This window comes from Bombus fervidus, chromosome 4 (genome assembly GCF_041682495.2).
Source record: "Bombus fervidus isolate BK054 chromosome 4, iyBomFerv1, whole genome shotgun sequence".
Lineage (NCBI taxonomy): Eukaryota > Metazoa > Arthropoda > Insecta > Hymenoptera > Apidae > Bombus > Bombus fervidus.
Window position 1 is genome coordinate 1,478,856 of NC_091520.1, and position 24,562 is coordinate 1,503,417.

The 24,562-nt window shown below is 32.0% G+C and overlaps 3 protein-coding genes across 4 annotated transcripts in view; 2 read left to right on the plus strand and 1 right to left on the minus strand.

The window, feature by feature from the left end:
* Window positions 1–11,958, plus strand: part of Tsp26a (Tetraspanin 26A) — a 183,850-nt gene extending 171,892 nt beyond the window's left edge. The window contains exon 10 of the transcript XR_011799707.1: window positions 11,949–11,958. The gene's annotated coding sequence lies outside the window, so the exon portion shown is untranslated. The remainder of the gene's footprint in view (window positions 1–11,948) is intronic.
* On the plus strand, window positions 9,396–11,236 carry LOC141445749 (putative SERF-like protein). The gene is made up of 3 exons (XM_074111699.1): window positions 9,396–9,554; window positions 10,231–10,342; window positions 10,687–11,236. Exons 1-3 carry the CDS (start codon window positions 9,548–9,550, stop codon window positions 10,763–10,765), a joined length of 198 nt encoding a protein of 65 aa, XP_073967800.1. The 5' UTR covers window positions 9,396–9,547; the 3' UTR covers window positions 10,766–11,236.
* A 956-nt stretch (window positions 11,959–12,914) lies between the features above and the next one.
* The window catches only part of LOC139986744 (uncharacterized), a 39,220-nt gene continuing 27,572 nt past the window's right edge, over window positions 12,915–24,562 (minus strand). The window contains exons 3-6 of one of the 2 annotated variants that reach the window (XM_072002312.1): window positions 19,991–20,049; window positions 19,317–19,654; window positions 18,474–18,782; window positions 12,915–15,945 (exon numbers count right to left, since the gene is read on the minus strand). In XM_072002312.1, coding sequence (XP_071858413.1) covers window positions 15,937–15,945; window positions 18,474–18,782; window positions 19,317–19,654; window positions 19,991–20,049 — 715 coding nt within the window. In that variant the 3' untranslated portion in view covers window positions 12,915–15,936. Of the gene's footprint in view, window positions 15,946–16,709; window positions 18,374–18,473; window positions 18,783–19,316; window positions 19,655–19,990; window positions 20,050–24,562 lie in introns of those variants that run through there. The other variant, XM_072002311.1, reaches the window with a different exon arrangement.

The window sequence follows — 24,562 nt, forward strand, 5'->3', positions numbered from 1 at the left end:
CCACTGTTTTATAACATATTTCATGTTTTTATAATTTTTATTGTTCTATTAGAAATTACAAGTAAATTAGGTAAATAATACAAGTGAGTGCAAGTAAATACCAGTAAATAATACAGGTAAATAAGTGAATTATTGACGAAAAACCAAAAAATATGCAAGTTGGGCGTTCGCGTGCGAATAAATGGTCCAGGTATTATAGAAATCGAGAACTTGTGAGAAGGAAGGAAGCACATCCACTGAAATAATGAAAGAAGATGTTTTTGATACATCAGACTGCATAAATATTAGAAGACATTCTGATACAAAAGCATACGAAAGCAAATTTATATTACTTATCCAAGTTTCAGAAAATAACATTTGAGGGATTATACATAGTTTTAAAAGTAAAATTGATGGTCAATATTCACATGTAAATTAACGTTTAAAAGTGTCCGGATATTTATCTATTACGATCATCGTAGCTGCGTACGATAAAATATTATTACAGGATTAAATCAATCTTTAAAGACCAACGATACAATCATAAAACTTTGTAACTCGTATATAGCTGCCAAAACTTGTCGATATATCTTATCATGTATTTGGCAAGCTCTCTACGTTCAGAATCTTTAATTTCTGAATTATAAGTCAATCTTCTAAATCGATAGATTTCTGATGTCGGAGTAATGATATTCTAATACGAAGTATATGTATAGCATTGTACATATATGTACGCGCATCTTTTAACGGGCAATTTAAACTAATAGCCTGTTGATTCCATAAAAAAAACTACCAAGTGATGTTTTCTAATTATTGGTTCATCGTTAATTTGTGCACTTTGATCAAATTCAAATACCGTTGTTACAAATGGGCCAAAGTGTTCGGATGCTTATGGGTGACAGTGTATGCAGAGTAAAATTACTATTCCTATGATTCGCTGTCCTTCTCATCGCATCACTCTTGTCCGCTATCTATACTCTATCTTTATTTCAATGCGTTAAGTTTGTCCGCCTGTCGTAGAACGAGAACAAACCTCTATGTTGGAGTATGGTTAACTACACTCGTGTAAGTGGTGAGCCACTTCCTGATGGCGCAATAGCCCGTTTCCTCTCCTCTGCGTTTCTCTTTGCTCCTCACTCTTTGTGGAACTCTATAAACCACATTGCTTTTCCACTCCTCCTACGTCATTCTTCTTTCTCGTATTCTCTTTTACTTTTACGTTTTGTTTGACTTTTTTCTTTTACTACAATTGTTGTACAAACACAATGAATATATTGATAATAGCAGAGATGATATTAATAATAATTAATTAATTATTGTTTGTATATAATACATTATATATATTATAACATTTATATAAAATAATAGTGAATTAATGTATATTATTATTTCCTGTATTTCTAAATCAATACAAAATAGAAAAGAATAATATGTTACTAACATCGGAATGTATAAATTTCACAATTTTTAGATGGGCCATTAAAAGACGTTCAGAGAAAAATAAATTCCAACATGTTTCTCCGTAATGTTATTAAACGAAGAACTAATTAATATCCAATGCACAGTAGCTACAAAACGTATTCAGCATCGACACGTATCTTTATTTTCCAATGAAGCGCCTCTTCTTTTTTTTTTTTTTTTTTATCAGATTCTGCATTTCATTTTCAAATTATGTGTCAAGTTTTCGTAGCCGTATGAAAGTATTACTCAATGATACGCCAATTTATTAGTACGTAAATTATACGTAATTAGTACGATAAATACGGTGGTACGCCATCGAATTAAATAAATAATAAATATGGATTAATTTAAATTAATTTAAACGATTTAATCAGGAGTAATAGCTTCTGTCATTATGTTGAAACAATCTTCACATTTTTACAATGCAAAATGAAATTGCATTTTCTGATCTATGCCAATTTATGGTGTCTTCAAATGAAAATAAAGTGTACAAAGGCGAAAAAGTTAAAGTTACCTGTGCATTCTTTTATGCTGGGAAAGTTACACATTGTACAGACGAATTATATTCGTCTCGCAATTTTTATCGAGAATTATTTGTATTTCCATATTAGTTAATTTTATGTAACGGTTTATTATATTTGATGTTTCATTTGTATAAAAATTTGTTTATATGAAAATATGTATATCGGGCCTTGTACTCAGTATGCACGGCTAATTTTATACCATAAACGTATACAGTCGTACCGTATATATTTACAAAGTTAAAACAAAGAAATAGTAAATATTAATAAACAGATTACAATGTCATTTAAAGGTCTAAATATGAATAAAATAGAAATTCTAGTAATTCCATATTATACGGTATCGTGATATATAGTGTTTTTCAAAAATAACAAAACAGCCGATAGAAGTTAATTATAAAACAATATATGCTGTAAAAGAATTATACGATAAAATACGATTAGTAGATTCGGATTAAAAGCTCTTAAAGCTAAACAGCATATGAGTACTGGCTAATATTTTGCTTCCATTTCTATGCAGACTATACATTTTACGGAACGGAAGAATAATTTTTCATTGTCAATGCGTGAGCATAAGTAGCCTTTCTCATGAAGCTTACTTACTATGACGTGACTCTTGAGCAAATGTTTCAAACGTGTTTTTAAATACACAGATATCCAAATTAATAAAATAAAACTGTAGCTCAAATTACAATCGGGTAGCTTACATTTTAAACATTCCAAGCATTGCATATCGCGATATTCATAAATAATTTAAAATAATTTTACGAGCAAGTAACTAATTGGGTAACATTAAAAATTATTACATGTTTGTTACGTTATTTCGTAAAAAAAATTAATTCATCTTCACATATAGCGAAGCAATAGAAAGTTGCCAGTTTTGGGTCTCGCTTCCATATAAATATAAAATTGTTTGAAACGATACATCTGGTATTAAGCTCTTCGAAAAAGTATAATTACAGGCTGTAGGACAAGAGGCGAGAAAAGCTGCTCCTACAAGTTACAGTGGAGACACGAGTTAGTGAATTCATAAATATGTAAAAAGTTAAGTAATATAATAATTCTCCGTGCGCGTTATTTGTTTTAGGCTAGTCAAAGAAAGAATATATGTATAGTTGTTGTTTGTTGAAAGATAATGACGCGTAACTACCAACTCGTCTTATAAAATAGAAACATTTTGATATTTTGATATTTAGTTGCGCAAAAAATTTTATGCTACAGTAGGGACTCGATTGTCCGACGTGATGTAGACTGAACCCTGTGGACGGAACCTCGGACAATCGGAAATTCGTATAATAAGAAGGAACGGCGTATCCATAGGTGTTAATAAATCATGCAATAAAATCATAAAAAACATTTCGATGTAATATCTGATATAATATCTGAACAATTGTACATGTTAAGTTTAAGTTTAATTAATTATTTAATTTAATTGGTTGGAAGATTGTTTGATTAACGGTAATACCCTGCCTCGACAATACCTGACTATTTCTCTTTATGTTAAACTTTCGAAAAAGATGGTAAAGTTCAGAGCACCTCGGATAATACGCAACTTGGAGTAAACGGGTCTCGGTTATTAGAGTAAGTGTTTGTTCTTACTCGCCGAAGCGAATATATCAATGTTTGCCGAACGAGATTTTCGAGTGATACGTTTGAAATCACGACTGTATACATTTCTAGGCTCTAAATCATACGCAGTAATCGTCTTGCTTTCGAATGATCGATAGTGAAAGCGTGAACCTTAATGATGCGCCTGACAATGGACTTGCGATTACACTTTGCACGATCCAACAACCTATACGGTTGTCAAATTATTAGTTAGATTAGACCAACCTATTAGTTATCAAATCTTCGTCGTCTGCAAAATGTTGAAACAGAAAACGATGTCGTAGGGAATAACAATGTTTGCGAATTTTCGTATTCGCCTTTTCCAACGAAATTTGAAATGTTCTCCTCTTTTCCTTCTTATCGTGAACATGAATTATGTTTTATGCGAATATTACGATAGTTAGCCATGAAAGCCAAACTTCATAACAGTACTACGCTTGTAAAATCTGGAAATTTGTTTAAATTGTGGCACGTATGATATTTAACGCTAAAATGACGTTAAGATAAGAAAGAAATGGATATCTCAATTTCACTTTTAAGATAGCTAAGTACGATGAATCGTATAAAGTATACAAAATTATAATTGAGCTGATGTATGTGTAACATAATGCGAATTACCCTTTAATTGGACATATCTCTGATTTCTAATGTAATAGGTAATATTACGAATATTTACGCAAGTCCATACCTTCATTAATAGAATTAAAAAGATAGGACTTACGTAGAAAATTGTTTTATCCATTAGCCGTTTTAGTGCCAGGGGTTTTTAAAAGAATCCGTGTCGGATTGCGCGATAGTGCTTCGTTCATTTATTTAATAGAAACGCCTTTTTTCGCTTATGCAGTTGGTTTACGATTATTTGAAAAAAAAAAATAAATAATTACGAGAGGAAACTCTGAATTGACGTTGCGAATTGACCATCGTGACCAAACATCGCGACACAGTTCACAAGAGTACGCGAACGGCGCGATCGCGTTGCATGGCGCTAAAACGGTTAAATATTGTAAAATTTATTATACTATGGATATTTTATGCGTGTGTACATATTCTGTGTATATTTGCATTTTCAAAGTTTCCTATAAAAATCCACAGTTTGATAATAAGCAACTTTCACAATGCAATCCCACTTTTATGTGCGAATTAGCAGTAGTAACGAATCTTACAGATGTTATCACAAGATATAAGTAAAATCTTAATAAACATAGTCCGGAATTTTATTCGTTTGTAAAATAATTAAAATGAATGTCACTCGATTCATTTGTATGAAAGGAAAGATCAATATTTACATCATCCGCGTGCATTCCGCATAGATTTCATCAAAATATTATCATTATTAATATCGTTATTTATTTTAAAAAAGTTAATACGAGTATGAACAATTAAGTGAACAAAACATATGCTAAGTCGATTGAATATAGTTTGAAAGCAGGATACAATTCCTTTCGACGAATTCACGGAAAAAGCAATTTTAGCAATTCGATAAATTGAAGAGCTAGGAAAAATTGATCATGTTGCAAATATTATTTATTAAATTTATTATTTATTTATTTATTCTTAATCCCGGAGTTTATACATTGAAATAAATGAAAAAATATCGCGCAAACATATGTTCTACGTACATTAGTTTTTCAGTTATGAATGATTAAAGAAAATATTCAAAGTTTTCGCCTCGTTCCCTTTTTACACTAAGGATATTCCTTAACACCACCGCAAACCTATAGGGAGAGATAGATCCATTGCAATGAGGAATAAATCCATTAGGTTTCTGGTTTTGAAACGTTTAAAATCTATTATGTATTCAACGCAAGTGAGCAATGTATACGATCTATGAAAAAAGATACAGAGGATGGAAAATGGATTTGAAGCTATTTGAAAAATGCGCGATATTTTCAAGAGAACATGGAACTCGATGTTAAAACGCAGTAACGCGAGTTGAAGCACAAGGTGAGTATTTCTTTAATTATCTATCACTAGAAAAGTAAAGTACGTAGGACGTACGTTACCTATTTCAGTGTGTAGATTCATCGTCGAAGTACGAAGATGCATTTACGACTTACCCTGTACGCAGGGGTAAATTTGATCTTTGGGCTTCTAGAGATAATAATTATTTCTGGGTCTTTGAGTTGAACCAAACCTTCAAGAGTTCAGCCTGGCTGAACGAATCGATTGTTAAACCAATAAGAAATTAATATTTACGTTTAGAGATGGTTTGGTGAATCTGTTAGAATATTAACTTCGTGTGTGAAAACTGCCTTCAAAACCCCCACAGTAAGTTTCAATTGCATTCTAAAAAACCCAAGAATCCTCCAGAACATTCCGGGATTCGACGCTTATAGTGTCAACTTCTCAGAACAGTTCGAGTTGTTTGGCCTAATCTTAAAAAAGTTAGTCTGTTTTAAAATCTGCCCGGATATTAATCTAACTGTTTGTAACATTTTAATTAGGTCGCAAGGAATAGACAATAAAATAGAAAACATTTACGAGTCCTCGTTATTGTACAAATACGAATGGTTACCATATGGACACAAACACAGTGCACCGTCAGATGCAAGATTTGTTCTCATTTTTCTTTTTATTCATGTTCTAATAAAAATGTTTAATCGTTCAATGGGACACTTTTTATTTCAAAGTATCTTCTATTTATCGGTTATATTCAAAATACTCTAACTGTCAATTTTCACTCAATTTTTACAATTATAAAAAGTTCAAGCGCTCCGGTCACCAATGACCACCGTGGCCGGTCATATGGTATATGACCAACATGGCAGTCAAAGTGTTAATATATGAGCGTCAGTTGCTCGAACGACCAAGCTAGAATATGCAGAGTGTTCCAAAAAGTTAAGGTTAAACTTCAGCAGCAAAAAAGCAAAAATGTCTTAATAAACATGGATCTGAATGTTTTTAATATCGGAATTATAAGAGGTTTTTACCAGTGGAATATCATCTACTTAGGAATGTTATATGATAAGGAAACAATTAGTAATTTATATGCATGTACATTGTTTTCCATATCGTGACCGGACTAACAGTACCTTCTTAGGATGCTATTCTTCGACAGCGTCTGAGAGTTGATGATGATATCGCTGATATCAATTCTTCACAGTCTCGCAAATTACCTTCCAATGTTCGATATAGTCGTTGATGTATGACACTGAACACATTACTAATTAGATGCATGCATTTCGGGAACATTTCTTTACACAATAAACTTTCTTGTACAGTCACTAACCTACAGTTGAAAATGTCCTATAATTCCGAAATGATTAGATAAGTGAAGCACTTATTATAATACTTAATAGACGAAACAAATTTCTATTTAGATTCCATTTCTCTAATTATGATCATAAAAATATAAAATCACATAAATATTCGCAGTCTACTAATGATATTCGGATCCATATTTATTCAAATGCTTTTGCTTGTTTTGATAAGTACAGCATGCTCCTGAAGTTTCATCTCAATTACTTGAAATATGCTCTATACACTCCCGCCATGAGTGACGAGACATTTGCTAATTTTAAACACAAGTTTTAATAAAATAGGTTTTTAACAAAAACCTTCAAAATATAATATAACTTAGCTTATAATACACGCAATTGATAGCTATTGATTTTCTTTTGTAATAACAATATTTATCTATGTCTATAATAAATGTCCCGTGACTCAGCCAGAGTAGTATACATGTATAATTGATGGTTGATTTCACGATGTCAACAAGGACTCTGTGTTGTCCAGTTTATATCTTTTAAAATTATTAATTTGAGAATATCTCGATAATGATTAATCTTAGACTCTATCATGTATAATACTTTTTTACGTAAAGTTTGATGCTTTATCCGAATTCAAGAAGAAACGTTAAGCATTCTATCTAAAAAGTTGAAGGTGACCATCATATTTCGATGAAAAAGAAACCAAATAACAATAAAAACAAAAAATACTGTCATTCTGGAAAGTAGTACCATGGTAATACATACAGCTTTTACTCGAAACTTTTTTTCGTACAGCGAATAATTAATTTACGAGTTATGTCACGTTGCGAGACTTAACCTGTACATGCGTTATCCCTTCTTGTCTTTTAAAAATAAATATTTCTGTAACTTCTAGAATAACAGATAAAAATCTATCTTAAAGTATGTACTCTATAAGCAATACCATTATACACATCTAATCATTTCCTTGCATTTCTAATGTTTCGTACATTTATCATAAGAATTCTATGACAATATAATAAGATCTTTTATCAAATAATATCAATGATCTAAATAGTAAACTGTCGTAAGACACTCATATAGTACATATAGTGATGAGATCGGTTTTCAATAGAATAATTGTACTACTGTTGTTAATCTTAAAGACTCTTATCCACATAAACAAACATAAATAGATATTGCTCCTATTCTTCCTTAATAAAGTAATCAAAGAATGCTTCGTTTGAGGCTTAATATATGAAATATTATAGCAGTAAAAAAGTACATAACCAACCACTTATAAATGACTTTTGTTCATACTGCTTTCACAATTTATTCTACTGTAATATTAATACCATCACCAAATAGAAAGAAGGATACACATAAAACAACATTCCTTTAACAATGCAAAATTATTTTTTTTTAAATATTTTCATTCTTAAATACTATAAGAGTAAAACTAAGTAGTTAACAGAATACATCTGCATTTTGTAAACATATCCTTGTTAAAATAACAATATTTCATGCTCTGTTCCTATGATAGACTTATAAAATCCTTCTAGGTATTTTACTGTCATGTATCTTCAAAAACTAATATGTTACTATAGAACTATGACCTCTAAATCTTTTAATAATCATTTGTTTACATTCATGATACATTCATGCATTATTAGTTTCTTCTTTATGTTGAAGAATAATACATAGGTATTATTAATAGTTCTAAATGAAAATGGCCAAAATGAAGAAACATAATTGCTAATAAATGAAATATTTGTCATTAATATTATGAATATTTAAGAATATCTATGCTTTTGCGTGGAAAAAAATCCAGTATTGTACTGGGGTAAAAACCACACAACCATTTTTAACAGCTAACTAATGATAATATATATCGGATGCAAACTTTCTCTGCATTTTCCATAAGAAAACATGATATTTAGTCCCGAATATCTATTATGAAAGATAGTTTATATAATTTCTATAATTAAGATATTAATATAATGACATTTATATTGTAACATATACATTAACAAATATTTTCATATTATCATAACTCAGAAATATACTATAATTATTCTTAAATATATTGAAATATAAGTTTTCTAAACAATTGATATTATGATAATGAAGGTAAATGCGGTATTTCAAACATTTTAATATTTAATGGCAAAGGTAACAAAATTGATAAAATTTAAGTTTCTTTTTTATTTCTATGGCAAATCTTGTCAAACAATTATTAATTAATATTATTAATTATTGTTTTTTAACTATTAAAATAATGTTAAAATATAACCACATTTTTCACACTTCAAATAATATCATTATTGAGTTAAATAAATGAGATTCAAAACTACAACTTCTATTTTATAACAATAAATATTTCAATATAAATACATTCTAGACCTAAAGTGTAAGATTACAGAGGTTATAAAATTTTATTGTTTATCACTGACAACTAATTAGAAAAAGATGTCCAACACTTATTGTCTAATTACGCATTTGTAAAAACACTATTTATGTATATTTGAGGTCCTATTCTCATTTTATTAGCTATATTTACGTATCATGCGATAACTCCTTCGTACTTTTAAAATGTCAGAAAAGATCTATCCAAGGTATAGATGGCATTTACATCGATATTCGTCAACCGAGACGACGCAAGATTTATTTTAGTTTAGAAATTAGTCAACGATCGTAAAGGGAATATAGGTGTACGGACGTGCTTTTTCGCGTCACTTAATCGGGCCAAACTTTTAAGTACTTGTTTATCGGAGGTCAAGAACTGAAAGAATGACCCGTAAGTAACTTGCATTACTGTTTATACGATCATATACGAAACAGCCATAAAAGAACAGGGAAAACTTGGAACAGTGTATACTTTGCATCTGCCATTTGTGAATATGCATTTTAAAGATTGAAAATACAATATTTCAGCGTGAGTTATAATTGATTGTTTACATTTTTTTTGTTTACTTGTAAAATGAATAATTTCTAATAAATATGTATAATTTTGCTTTATCATAATTCTTCGTGTCTAAAGAATTTATCCCTCTTACATTGTTCTGTTACATTTACATTTTTTTACGAATTGTAAGAGTTTTTATTTTATATTTCGTTATTTTAACAATTTCTTGCCGAGGAATACACATTTTGTACAATTTACATAACTATTTCAATGTAGTACTTAGGTTTTGGAAGGTTTTGCTCAAACTGGCACTTCTAGAAAATTCCTAATTCGAGTTTATGGTTATAATATTATCTCATATTTGTTCTTTATTGTGTACTTTTGCTGCGAATATACTTTTATGTTTTTATTATAATTTACTACTTTATGTCTTGATATTAGGCATTAAAATGTAATTTCATTTCCATTGGTTAAATCTTTGCTCATGTTAAATTATAGTTAAATTCTACTACTTAGACTAACTTTTATTCACAATTGATATTATATTATATTACTCATTTTTATATAGGTGGAAATCAGCGAGAGTTAGCAAGAGCCAAAAATATGAAAAAAACTGTTAAAAAATCTGCAGCTGAACAAGACAGCAATAAGGGTCTTTCATTAGAACAACGAAAAGCACGGTAACAGTATTTAATATGTATTAAAATTTTTTTGTACGCTTATATATGTTTGATATTTATGAATGTATTATCAACACCATCATGCCATATTATATGATATAAATCCTTAGACATACAAAATGTAATAATTACAAAGCAATATAAAATTTTAGGTTATATGCATATATTTTCAGTACTTAATTTAATTATCATTGTGAATTACGTTAAAAAGCTAGATAACGTTAGATTCGTTTTAATAGGATTTTTAAATGGTAAGAACATTTAGAGACTTCAAATTAATTAATTTAAAATTTTTTACATACATTGTGTATTATACTATGTAAGTATTGTTTTTATTGTTTTAGAGATGCAGAACGAATGAGAGAGAAACAACTAAAGAAACAACAAGAGCAGCAAGAGAAAGTAAAGCAGGGTGCGAGATAATCCCTACTATTGCAAAATGTAAATTGTTCGACTGAATTCAAGAATAAAATTTTAAGTATGGTTTTAAAATTCTTGATTATAAAATATCAAGGCTATGCTTAATGTGAGTGCATAAAGAATTCATAGTGTTTTTAATTATAGAAAATATCTTCAGACTGTATAATGCAATATATATTATAAAACTAGGTACAAGTAATCATGTTTGCAAAATATTAATAGTCATTGTGTATAAAAATATTGTTATCTACATTGTAATGATTAAAGAAAATGCACATTTGACTGGTTCACCTAGATATAAGGATATTAATTAATTAAGTATAAGAGTATTTGTAGTACTAATCTTTAATTTGTAAATTCGAGTTTTCAGTTATTTAATATGATATGTAAGTGATTCATAAATTGTACCACGTGAAGGAGACATATATTGTCATTTTGTTTGGCTTATAATAAATTGTTCAATTTTAAAATAAATATTTTAGAATTTCTTGTCTCTATATTACATTAATATTAGGAATCTTTAATACATTATATTATATAGAGCAGATCATTCAAATAATTGGTACTAATATCAACAGGTATACCATATATCTTTATTATGTGCCTTTGTTTGCATTTATTGTACTTTTGTATTAAAGTGAAAATCTTTTATCAATGAAATTTCTGTATTAATGGAAGTTTCAATACGTTTAAGATGGAATATGTATGGAATTTACAAAGAAAGAAACGGTATTAACTGACCATTACCTATATTTTATTGCACTTTCCCAGAGACAGTACATATTTAACATATTTATTTATTACTTGAAAAGCCTGATATAAATTACAAACATTTGGAATATTTAAAACGGATATATGAAACAGCAATAAAAGAATGTGAAATTTCCTAATAATTCATGTGTAATGTTTACCGAAAGGTAAAAATTTCAATAATAATAAGATATAAAAAAAAAAAAAAAAAAAAAAAAAAAATGGTAATACGTTGTATCGTACAATAAGCACGTTATATAGCCTCTAAAGACTAAAATCCTTATAAAATAAAGTATAATTAAAAACCATTTTCGACTTATTTCTAAAAAAACTAAAAGGATCCAAGATTTGTATTTTGTTTACCACTAAATTGTGTTTGTTAGCTCACTAATACATTTACAAGCAGAGGACTTCCTCTCTTATTAATCGTTTATAGATTATCAAACTTTTCATATATAAGGAACCGTATTATATATTGAGCATTTATTTAATTATACTATCTGTTCCAAAGCATAACTATAAATTTTCATCTGATGCATTTGTATTAAGCGAAGAAAGAAAATAATTAAATTAAGAATTAGTTTGTATAAAAGATTTTCGAAACAATGATAATGATATGAATGCTGTATTACATTCTATTTTAAATCAATTTCAATATATGTAATATAAAACGAATAAATTTGAGTATATATGTATATAAATTTTCAGATTATAAGCAATACATATCATAAATATAGGAATACTTTTTTTATCTTAATGTTGCCTCCCTTTTACTGGAAAGAACATATTTTACCAGATAATTGAATTTTTCTGTAAATAAGTTTTGTAAAATAAATGTGAACTGTGATTTACAAATAGTGCGGCGTTTTTAACAATAAGTAAAAGAAATATTCTTCACACACGTTTAAACAAAGATGTAGTATAGTAGAAGCAAAAATGATATTGTATTATTATAGATATATCAAATATTAGAATCTATCTATTGCTAATATTCTAATTTGCAGCAACTAAAATATGTCTACCATATGAGAGAATTTTCTTCGCCTAAATATTTAAACTTTCCAAAATTCAATATAAAAATATGGAATGATTAAGCATTAAACAATATTAACTTGAATATTTTTTAGTAATTAAATATGGATCACATATTCTGCTTGATAAATAGATATTTTTATAAGATTCTTGACACCTAATTATAAGTAAATACAGAATTATCTTTTATAAAACAAATATAACAAATGGAATATTGTTATACGAGTTAAGAATAATGTTCGAAGTTATTAGAAAATGATAAAATTGTGTAAATCTGATAAATTTGTAAGATATAAGCTTAATTTTATCCAATTTTTCGAGTCATATTTGTAATCGGATACTAATGAATCGATTTGCTTGTCCATAGTAGTGTTTGTAGGGGAATAAAAGTTGTAATTAATCAAATATCAAAAGTTACATATCTTACCGAGTTAGACGAAAGAATACATTCATAATTAAGATTAAGATTCATACTTAAGACTGTATTAATGTAATAGAATCTCGATTATAAATTTTAACATATTGATTGTGTCTTATATAAGAATATCTTAATAATCCAATGCAAAACATTACTAGTAGAATTATGACTTTCGATTAAAGTTTTTAAATGAATATAATGTCATTAATTTCGAACAGGTATATAAGAGTGTAAACAACAACAGTTTAGTAGCAAACGTTTTTTAAAGATCTTATCTATTCAGTGAAAATGCTTATTTATCATTTATTAAATGCTTATTTTATAACATAAAATTGAATATGTTGCAAATTATGTTATTTATTAATGTACATTTAATATTGCATACCGGATACGCAACTGAATCTAGCCATAATTCTGAAATTAGTTTAAAAAATATTTTAACTTTGATTTTGTGAGAATCATTGCATGAAAAGTACAAAAGCACTGTGATATTCCTTTCCTTGTATTTCATATGATAAGTTATATAAAGTTAAAGTATTTTGTAAACGAGACAACTTTTGACCTTTAAGCCCTACTATCTTTTTTCTTTTTCTTTTTTTTTTTTTTTTTAAATAGAGAATAGAAAGATATATTGATAGGTATATAAAAGAATGTATAGTCTCATTTAGTCAAGGAAACAGAGATGACCCTAAAATTTCCAAGATATTTCCACTTCGTCCAGAGTGAACACATACAGCAACAGGTCATGCATCATTCGAAGCTATTCAATTTTGTTTCATGAAATATTTTTCTGTCTCTTGCCATTTCAGTCACACTCTGGCCCAGTTACATGGGACACCCTGTATATTTATGTTTGACATATTATTCATGTTTTGCACTAAATTATTAATATATCCTATCTATATTGTAAATCTTAATAACAGTATAAATATTAAGGACTTAATAGTAAACCGTAGATAGTGTTGTACACAATTGTATTCCTGTAGATATATTTCAAAATTGATTTCGCTTCTAAAGAGTTAATTACTGAATATAACATAGATATTGTAATATTTTTACAAATATTTAATACATATATAGAGTCGTTTTTATTATACTAAGAATGCTTAATATTATATGGTATAAATATCCTGTTTACATCTATTTCGAAGACATATCATTGTCGTATGCCTTTCTTAGTTCATACGATACAAGATAAAGTGCATAGTGTACTTGGAAACTTGACAAAAATTTGTCCCTCTGTTAAAATTACAGTAATAATAAATGCTAATTGAGCTTAACTATTGGAATAATATACTATTAAAACATTGTGTTTGTAATATTAGCACCATAACTGTATGTATCATTTTGTAAACGAGTTGTGCACTCAGAGCTAATACGATTAAGTTGAGTTTACTACGTATACCTTTGATATACGTTAGAAATAGAACTATAATGTAATAATGTATCCAAAATTGCACGTTACAGAGTTTCCTAAATATATAATAAAACTTGAGAGTATGGAAAACAAATAAAATTTTGTACATAAGATAGTTGAAAGTAGCGCGATAGGGAAACAAAATTATGATTCTTTAAAAAAAGAAAAAGAATAAAAAGAGAAAAAGAAGAAAAAAGAAAGGAGAAAAAATGAAGAGAAGAAAAAAGAAGAAGAACGTAAATACTAAAGTCGGAGTAACTTGGAGAATGTTTTAAAATATCAGCACAACTCCAATATCAGAATGTACGTACATTATACACGTTTCGTATTAGTATGTTTAAAAAATACATATAATACATTTATAGCCAAGTAACATTTGGGGTTTTTGAGATAAAAATTGTCTAATGGAAAATTGGTTGGGAATATTAAAGATGCTGTTTCTAAATAAAGTAGTAGAGTTATTAGAGAATGTGAGACATCGCTTTATAAGTATCAATGAACATTGTAATATCTGCGCTAAAACTTTATTACATTGATTTATGAAAGAAACACAACAACAAAATGTCATGGTATAATTTAAGCGAAAAGATGTCTTTATTGTTTAAGTAAAAAGTGAAAATGAAAAGAAATATGTATATATATATATTTTTAATCACAGTTGATAAACACATTAATTATATAATGTTTCTGTTTTGCTTGTCCAAACATTGAGCTTTTTGTCAAATTAGCCAAATAAGTTTGAAAATGCGTTAATGATTTTTTGTTTCTGATTCACGAGATTACATTATACAATGTATAGCAATATAGGAACGTTTTCCCACTATATATCATTAATATTATTAAAAACCAATAAAAGTTCATCTTTCAAGCGTGACGCTACTCCGTTTAGCTGTAACAACAATTTAGAAAGTAATCTTTCCTTCGTAGGTAGAATAGTAATTGCAGAGTAATTTGTAATAGTTTGAAGCTATTAGTTTTGCGTAGCATATTATTTTAAGTATATATTTATAATAATATAATAGGAAGAAATAAGTTTTATTAATAACTTTTTATATCTGTTCTGTTTATATGTACGTCGATATATTTTTATAACTGTATTTCACTTGTATTCAATTATGTTGCATAACTATTGAGCGACAATAGAAAAGATATGAAAACATATGATTTAATGTAATGAAATGAATCGGGTTTTAATTGAAATGAATTATAATGTGATATTTAATATCGTAGATGTTGCTGTAAAAGTATCGTGGGAGAAGTGGATAAAAGCAACAAAAGATGAAAGGAGTGTGTGAAAGTTGATTTTTCATAATATTCCTTTTAAAGATTGAGAGAACATATAGTGCAAGTTTGAGCGATACAGTGAGCATGTAAGCGCGATGGATGTGTCGAAGGTGTTGATGGTGGTGGAGGTGGCGGTGGCGGTGGTGGAGGAGGTGGTGGCATATATAGCCATCCGGTACTAGTTGGCCAAACGGTACCTGGTGGAGAGGAAACCGGAAATAACGAATTCGTATTATTTCCGGCTGCTACGTGCGGCGTTGGTCCACCCTCTACTCACATTACCTAAAGTACAGAAGTAATGTAATTCTTATAAATATTAAAACAGCTAATTGAAATTATTATTATTTTAATTTGTATAATTTGTACGATCTGTTTAATTTGTTTAAATAAAATGAGCAGAAGAAGCACTACACGAGCATATCGGCAAGGAATATCTATGGAAATGGCTGAAGAAATTATAAAATATACCTAAGGGTATCTCTAAATAAAAGTACATAAATGCAAACACGAAACAACAACGATAGAACGTACGAAAGTAAGGAAAAAGACGCAAGTTATTAACCGGAATTGAATACTCGAATGGATATGACGAAGTTAGCGATTTTTACAATTAATACAATCGTACAAGGAGTACAATTGGGTAATACATATGGATAAAAGGAACAAGATCGTAGAATCAGCATTCGATAAATAATATGAGAACATAAATATCGACTTGAAAAGTCAGAAAGAAACGCTGTCAACAACGAGGTATGGTCGTTGACAGCGTCGCACGCGTATACGCACACGTGTACATACGTACGTAAACAAGCACACAGTTGAAGGTATATAACGTGAAAAAACAGTGCAACCATACAATGGGAAAGGATAAATTGAAAGAGAAGTGACAAACAGTGGCTAACGAAGGCGTCCGAACACTTACGTTCGTAAGGTTTCTGTAACAGGTGAAATACGAGCATCGAAATAAAATGTTTAAAGCAATATACATGTAGTACATAGACACACGTAGGCACAGTTGTAAATGTAGTAAAGTTATTAGTTTAATAAAACGCGCGATTTATTTAATACAAAATTTAATACAAGGCTGAATAACACGTAGAAGCGGATATAAATTGATTCTTTTTGTTTCTCAGAAAAGTAAATTTGAAAGTTTATCATACGCATGTATTAGGTCGTTAACTAAACAGGATTCGGCGCGCTAAAATAAGAAGAGAAATTCACATAGACGCATATACTCGATACGAGCTTGTTCTCGAGTGGCAGCTTATTACTTTATTACTTGGATTTTGGATCAACGATTTCCTGCCAAGTATATAGGTGGGGTGAGCAGGTCGTGTTGGCCTTGTTCGAATTCATTCGATCATTGGTTATCGAGGTATTTACAATCTCTTGTTTACATATAAAGGTTTACATATTGACGTTGTCCGTTGAAACTGTTTAACCGTCAACGTGGTCGTCAGCAATGTTGCCAGCAAATCCGTATAAATCGCTGGAAATAGTTGGACAATGTACGATGCGATTCGTGTCGTGCCATTCGTGCTTCTGTCGAAGCTGAGCCTGGTCATTTTGAGCAATTTCTCAAATAGGTAAAGGAGGTAGATAAAGGAGCTGTCTCCTAGTCTGCGTAAAGAAGGTAGCAAGGCGCAAGCTGTTACTCGAAAACAAGGTTATCGTCATTGTCGTTACATGCCGTGTGTTCCGACTAACTCTTTTCCTGTATCGAAGAAACTTGGAAAGTCTTTCTTATTTATTTAAATTCTTATTTATTTTTATTTTATTCTATCACCTCATACTCGCTTGTATTACATGTTATTCGGCCGAATCCTGTACGTATATGATATAACCTATCTGTCGTATGGAACGTTTTGAAATTTATTAGCACTGCGAGAAGAGGCGATTATCACGATTAAATAAATAAATAAGCAAATAAATAAACAAATAAATAGATTAATACACTCACGCACACACACACACACACACTCAGAGTTAAATATTCAAAAAGAAAACTATCGGTATATTTGTTGCTGATTCTGCGATGATACGGACCACTTGTCATAGCTTGAAAATACGTAAATAATCTAATAGCATTTAATTGCAGAATGGACTTTTAAGAAAAAGAAGGTCGTTGCTTTTGTTTGTTAAATTCAACGCGTTTCTTTATATCCGCAAATAGTATCTGCTACAATCGATATTAATAATTACACAATTTTACGATAATCTTTATCCTTGTTGTTTATGACAAATTACAAGTTGTCGTTTATTGAAATTAGTATTTTTTCGTTTCGTGGCATATTAGATTTCTCGGTATCATAAAAATATTGGTGTTAATTTCTGTTCTCGGGTATTAGTTATACAAGATTTATAGTAAATTGTACAAGTATACAGAATAAATGTATCTGGCAGTTGCTAATCAATTTCTTTCGAACAAGTGCTAGATCGTGAACGCGCGTGTAATGTTAATCGACGATGTTAATTGCGATGAGAAAATGAGAGAATTTTCTTGTAGAGAATCTATTGTACGATTAAATATCGTTTAGGATAGATGGTTGGTTATTTCGTAGAATGAGGTTACATCTTGTTCGAAATAATACTTGTAATATAAATAATACTCCTGTGCAGTGCAACGAACGAAGAGCTATTGTGAATCGTTGTGAACGTCGTTGGTGATAATCGCGCATAATCCGGACAATTAAAGATAGAAAGACCTAGGCTTTATATAATATTATTGAATTATTAGATGGAAAATATAAAAAAAAAAAAAAAAAATATGTGGAATAAATGTTGCTTTAAATCTGTTCCTATTATTATACCTGTAAGATTTGACTAGCTTCGAAAGCTGTTCCAGGAAGTAATATAACAGGGCTGCTGACGTGTCCGCTTTCCACGCATATCATGTTGGGAAACTCGTCATCGCCGAAATCTGGTATGTCACGAGCCTTTTCCTGCCACGGATTCCAAACCACTGTATCAGGAAAATTGTACTTTTGTACTCGCATTTTCCTACCGGATACGACGTTAGTAATGATGTGTTCTGGCTGCGTGTTCTGATAAATTCTGTCTGTCCATTCGCACACGGTCACTACGTCGCGACCTTCTTGAAAAATTTGGTTGTCTCTTGTCTGAAAAGAAGGATAAGCTTCTCTTAGTAGATATTTCTGAAAAATTAATCAATAGTAAAAAAAACCGATTTATTGGTTCGAAGGGAAAATTCGTTCCGTTTCTACGGCCAAATCGAACAACGGTGTTTGCTCTTCTGCGCGTGTTCGTTTATTTCAGATTTACGTGTCTTTCTCGATCGGTCTTATTCGGCTATTCGATCGGTCTCATTCGGCTATTCGATCGGTCTCATTCGGCTATTCGTACGGTGTCATTCGGCTATTCGTACGGTGTCATTCGGCTATTCGTTCGTTAGTCCATCGGCGTACAATTGTTTAATGCTGCGAGAAAGAGAGCGAGTTGCGAAGAATAAGTTTCTTCTTGCAAGTTGCAGCAATTTTTGTCTTCTCGCGTTTGAACCCGTGCCAGGTGAACGAAAAGCAACTGCTTGGAAAAAATATTTCTTCAGAGCGATTGAATCGTGGCTAGGAAAAACGGAAGGAACTTTCTATCCTTTTCAACCTTGTCGATCGTCGATAACGTTGCTACGATTATACCTTGTCGATAAACGTGCATCCATGAAGGCCGGTAATTTGACATCTCCTAACATCTGGCACTTTAAAGTAAGTATGCAGCAATAAATTAAAACTAAACGTATGATCTTTACTAGGATTGTATACGCCAATGTTAAAATGTAGTTCCTTCTCTCGAAGTATCAGTCTGTATGTCAATTTGAATGGGTAATTCCACATTGATCGGGTGAATTCGCTGTCCATAATAGAGAAAATCGCTTCGACGTCACCGCTCGGCAAACGTTCAGGCGGCTTTTCTACGTTCCAACGGACGATTCTAGCAAAACCGTGAGGCGGCCCAAACGTCCATGCTCCAAATTGTGCTGCATCAAGCGGAGGCAATACGCGATTAATGTTATTAATTCCGCGTATGGTGGCGAACAAAAGACAGTCGTAAATGGTAAAATTGGTATTTCATTGGGACATATGTACCGACTAGGATTTAAAAGCGAGACAAGTTTTACCAAGACAATTTTACGCAAATAAAGTTGCTACTTGACTTGAATAGTAATTAGAAATCGTAATTTCGTTTTACCATGTTTCCTGTCGAACGAACTTTTAAGCTTTCTTCCGTCCGCCACTCGATATTTTTCCTAATAACTTTTCTTTTTTATCGATCTCCAAACAATTATTTATTCCATTTTGCCTGGCATACTTACGAAAAACGAATGGAATGCCTCCTCTAATGGCTTTCTTCCCATCGAATACCGCTTGCTTACTGGAACAGAAAAAATGATACTAAAATCAAACAAAGTCAGCTTGTATTTTCTCTGTAATCCGACGTTGTTACGTTGTTTTTGTCAAAGACCAAACGTACGACTCGATAGCAGAATCATATACGATCCTCGCGTGTAGCTAATTTTCGAATAAATTTATTAGTTTGACAGAAAGTAGACTTTTAATTTCTAGATTTCTAGATGTAGACGCGTGCGATACTAACGCGCGAGATAAGTAACCTACGGTATACGGCACATGGAAAACCCTGATACCTCGAATGGAAGGAAAAATGCTGGAATATCGGAGATGGAAGACCGACAAAAATGAGCAGATACGCTATTATACGAGAACAGGTCGTAACGTTGTGTGGTAGGCAGCAATTAACATCGTTTAAACACCATATAATTTGGTACATGGTGTTTCTCTTGTAAGAAAAATTGCTGCGACGATCCTGATCCTCGTGCAAAGTGCTTCCTCCTTCCTTTTCTTTAAACGTTTAATCGAATCTTATCCAGCAACGATGTAATTAGTCTGAGATTTTCATGACCTTAGGTTGTTCGCTTTTTCCCTTTCGCACGAAGAACGCTATACTCGTAAAAGGGACGTATTTCTACGTATGTACGATTATACGACCTTGTCGCAAGTCAAATCGATCCACTCTACTCTTTCTAAAGTTATCGATTTCGCATTATCCAGATACGTCACTTCTATCGAGCGTCTTGAGAAGCAAATCTTCCGAAAATGGAAGATTTGCTTGTTGGAAGCGGGCGTTGCACGATTTCGGGCAACGATCTTGAAGAACCTAAGTGTCTCATGAAATTCCTTTAGCCGCTACTTACTTCTACCTTTTGCATAAACCAGGCGATTTTTCCTCCTAAGACGATAGATATGAAAAGACTAAAATCATTCTCAAACGATAGATACAATTATAACAAGCTTCGACATTACGAAAGTGTGTACTCCGGATGTACGTACGTATCCTCTAAATGTTTGCTCGAATAACGTCGCGAGATCGTAATGATATTTATAAATCAGAAACACAACAACAGATCGCTTGCTCGAACAGACAGCGACTTACGTAGGTTCCTATCAACGATTTCAAAGCATATGCTTTCTTGTCTCTGGTTTCCAACTCGATGGTAAGTCTTGATTTTTATACGAAAGCATATCTCGCGTTTGTACGCGTTTTCGACATTCGCAGAGAGTAACAGTACTTTTCAACTGTGCTGTATCTGCTGGTCGAACGAATCGACCGAGTTAACGTCCAAGACTTTGATTTTCACGCGTATCCATCGTCGATGCGCGTATGCTACGGAATATCGTCGTATTTCTTAGCCTAATCGCGTAATCCAGTTTTCGGAGGAATCCGAATCCTGCGAGTTGAAAGTAATTTTGAAAGCAAGTTTATCCGTTTACGCTGCGCGGCTCCTCGAGGTGGACATACGATATACAAAGAGAAAGACGAGAGAGGCACTTGCTGGAGGGATTGTCGAGGGACGAAAAGAGAAGAGCAAGGTGGGCAAGAAGAGGACGGAGAAGGTAGTGAGAAAAGAGAGAGGAAGAAGGGGGTAGAAGGAGCGATGTACCACCACGAAGTACGACGCGGCGGTAGGAACGCGGCTGACGCCAAGCAAAAACGATCGACGCTGTCTGCCGTGCTTTTTGCAGGCATCACAGTTTCAACCTCTCCTCCTCGTCGTTTCTAGCTGCTGTTATCTGCCGCTACCGCTGCTCTGCTCTGCCCTGCTCTGCTCTGCTCTGCTCTGCTTTGCTCTACTCTGCTCTGCAACTTGCGAGTGGCTTCTGATATTCTTTACCGAATACTTTTCTGCTTTGTCAAATCAACGCGAGTTTCAAAGAGGACGTAGATTTTAGGTTTTAAATTTCGCGATAAACTATAAGCAGTATCAGCGATAGTACCTAGACCTCTAAGCAGTTGCTGCGAATTAATGAAAATGTTGATAGTTTATTACATTTTCGACATTCTAGAGGACATTCGCAGAGGAACGTGCTGATAAATTGAAGTTGAAACAGGGAATATTCCTGTCACCGAGCGAGTTTCAAAGAGGACGTACATTTTAGGTTTTAAATCTCGCGATAAACTATAAGCAGTATCAGCGATAGTACCTAGACCTCTAAGCAATTGCTACGAATTAATGAAAACGTTGGTGGTTTACTACATTTTCGACATTCTAGAGGACATTCGTAGAGGAACGTGCTGATAAATTAAAGTTGAACCAGGGAATATACCTGTCACCGAGCGAGCTTCAAAGAGGACGTAGATTTTAGATTTTAAATCTCGCGATAAACTATAAGCAGTATCAGCGATAGTACCTAGACCTCTAAGCAGTTGCTGCGAATTAATGAAAACGTTGATAGTTTATTACATTTTCGACATTCTAGAGGACATTCCTAGAGGAACGTGCTGATAAATTGAAGTTGGAACAGGGAATATACCTGTCATCGAGCGAGCTTCAAAGAGGACGTAGATTTTAGGTTTTAAATCTCGCGATAAACTATAAGCAGTATCAGCGATAGTACCTAGACCTCTAAGCAATTGCTGCGAATTAATGAAAATGTTGATAGTTTATTACATTTTCGACATTCTAGAGGACATTCCTAGAGGAATGTCCTGATAAATTGAAGTTGAAACACGGAATATACCTGTCACCGAGCGAGCTTCAAAGAGGACGTAGATTTTAGGTTTTAAATCTCATGATAAACTATAAGCAGTATCAGCGATAGTACCTAGACCTCTAAGCAATTGCTGCGAATTAATGAAAACGTTGATAGTTTATTACATTTTCGACATTCTAGAGGACATTCGTAGAAGAACGTCTTGATAAATTGAAGTTGAACCAGGGAATATACCTGTCACCGAGCGAGCTTCAAAGAGAACGTAGATTTTAGGTTTTAAATCTCGCGATAAACTATAAGCAGTATCAGCGATAGTACCTAGACCTCTAAGCAATTGCTGCGAATTAATGAAAATGTTGATAGTTTATTACATTTTCGACATTCTAGAGGACATTCCTAGAGGAATGTCCTGATAAATTGAAGTTGAACCAGGGAATATACCTGTCACCGAGCGAGCTTCAAAGAGGACGTAGATTTTAGGTTTTAAATATCGCGATAAACTATAAGCAGTATCAGCGATAGTACCTAGACCTCTAAGCAATTGCTGCGAATTAATGAAAACGTTGGTGGTTTACTACATTTTCGACATTCTAGAGGACATTCCTAGAGGAATGTCCTGATAAATTGAAGTTGAACCAGGGAATATACCTGTCATCGAGGGAGCTTCAAAGAGGACGTAGATTTTAGGTTTTAAATCTCATGATAAACTATAAGCAGTATCAGCGATAGTACCTAGACCTCTAAGCAGTTGCTGCGAATTAATGAAAATGTTGATAGTTTATTACATTTTCGACATTCTAGAGGACATTCCTAGAGGAATGTCCTGATAAATTGAAGTTGAACCAGGGAATATACCTGTCACCGAGCGAGTTTCATATCTATCTTTAATAGATAGCTGGCGCTACGTAAACTCAATGGAAACTTTTAGAATGCGATTGCAAACACATATTCCAAACGTTTCAACATCTCAACGTTCGACAAATCCGCTCAAAGTCACTCAACTTGGATGTTTTTTGCATTCGTAAGATGATATTTAATGCGGCTACATGTACGTATATTATACTGAGTGTTTAGATTCTAGAGTGGTACAACGTAAGAGATTAGAAGCCTAGAAAACAAATAAATGTATCGTTATTGTAATTAATATCAACCATTTTTCATACGTTTATCACCGTCCATATGGCTTGTGTGTACGTATACGACTATGTTACTCGAATATATCACGAACGGTGAAATTTCAAAGGAAAATTACGCGAACGAGTTGCATTTGAATTTTTTACAGCGCGCGTAACGCGATCCACTATTATTCTGCCATTTGCGGCTATGCAACTAAAAACCTTCTCAGCTGTACTTTAATCGCGTCGAGTGTATTACGAAGGAGAATTTCTAATCGGATTTTCCGAAAACACTTTGTTTTCGTGACGGGATCGAGATCCCTTTGGATGACGGGTAACGTAAGTAGCAGCATACGCTGTTTTTCCGATGAGATCGAGTAGAAAATTCGACGAGAAGATTCAACAAGCGTATTACGTGATATTTTTGTCAACTCGATGTAGGTTTGCGTGGACGAGCAATCGAGTTTCGTGAAAATCTCAACGTTCTCGAAGGATAGTTGCGATAGAATATCCATCGCCAACTTCGAATTACTTGAAACGTTCGTAATTTCAATTTTACTTGAAGAAATATCGCAGATACTTCTCTATTCTGATATATCTTTCCATATTCCTAGTCGGTCGAGGGGCAATCGATGGATTCGAGCGGAAGAGATTCTACGTTTTCACGTTAAGGTTTAAAATTTATTATAATTTATTCTAGAAATTTATACAAAGCGCTTTCCATCTATAAATGGCGATAAGAGAAACGTTTCATCTGAAACG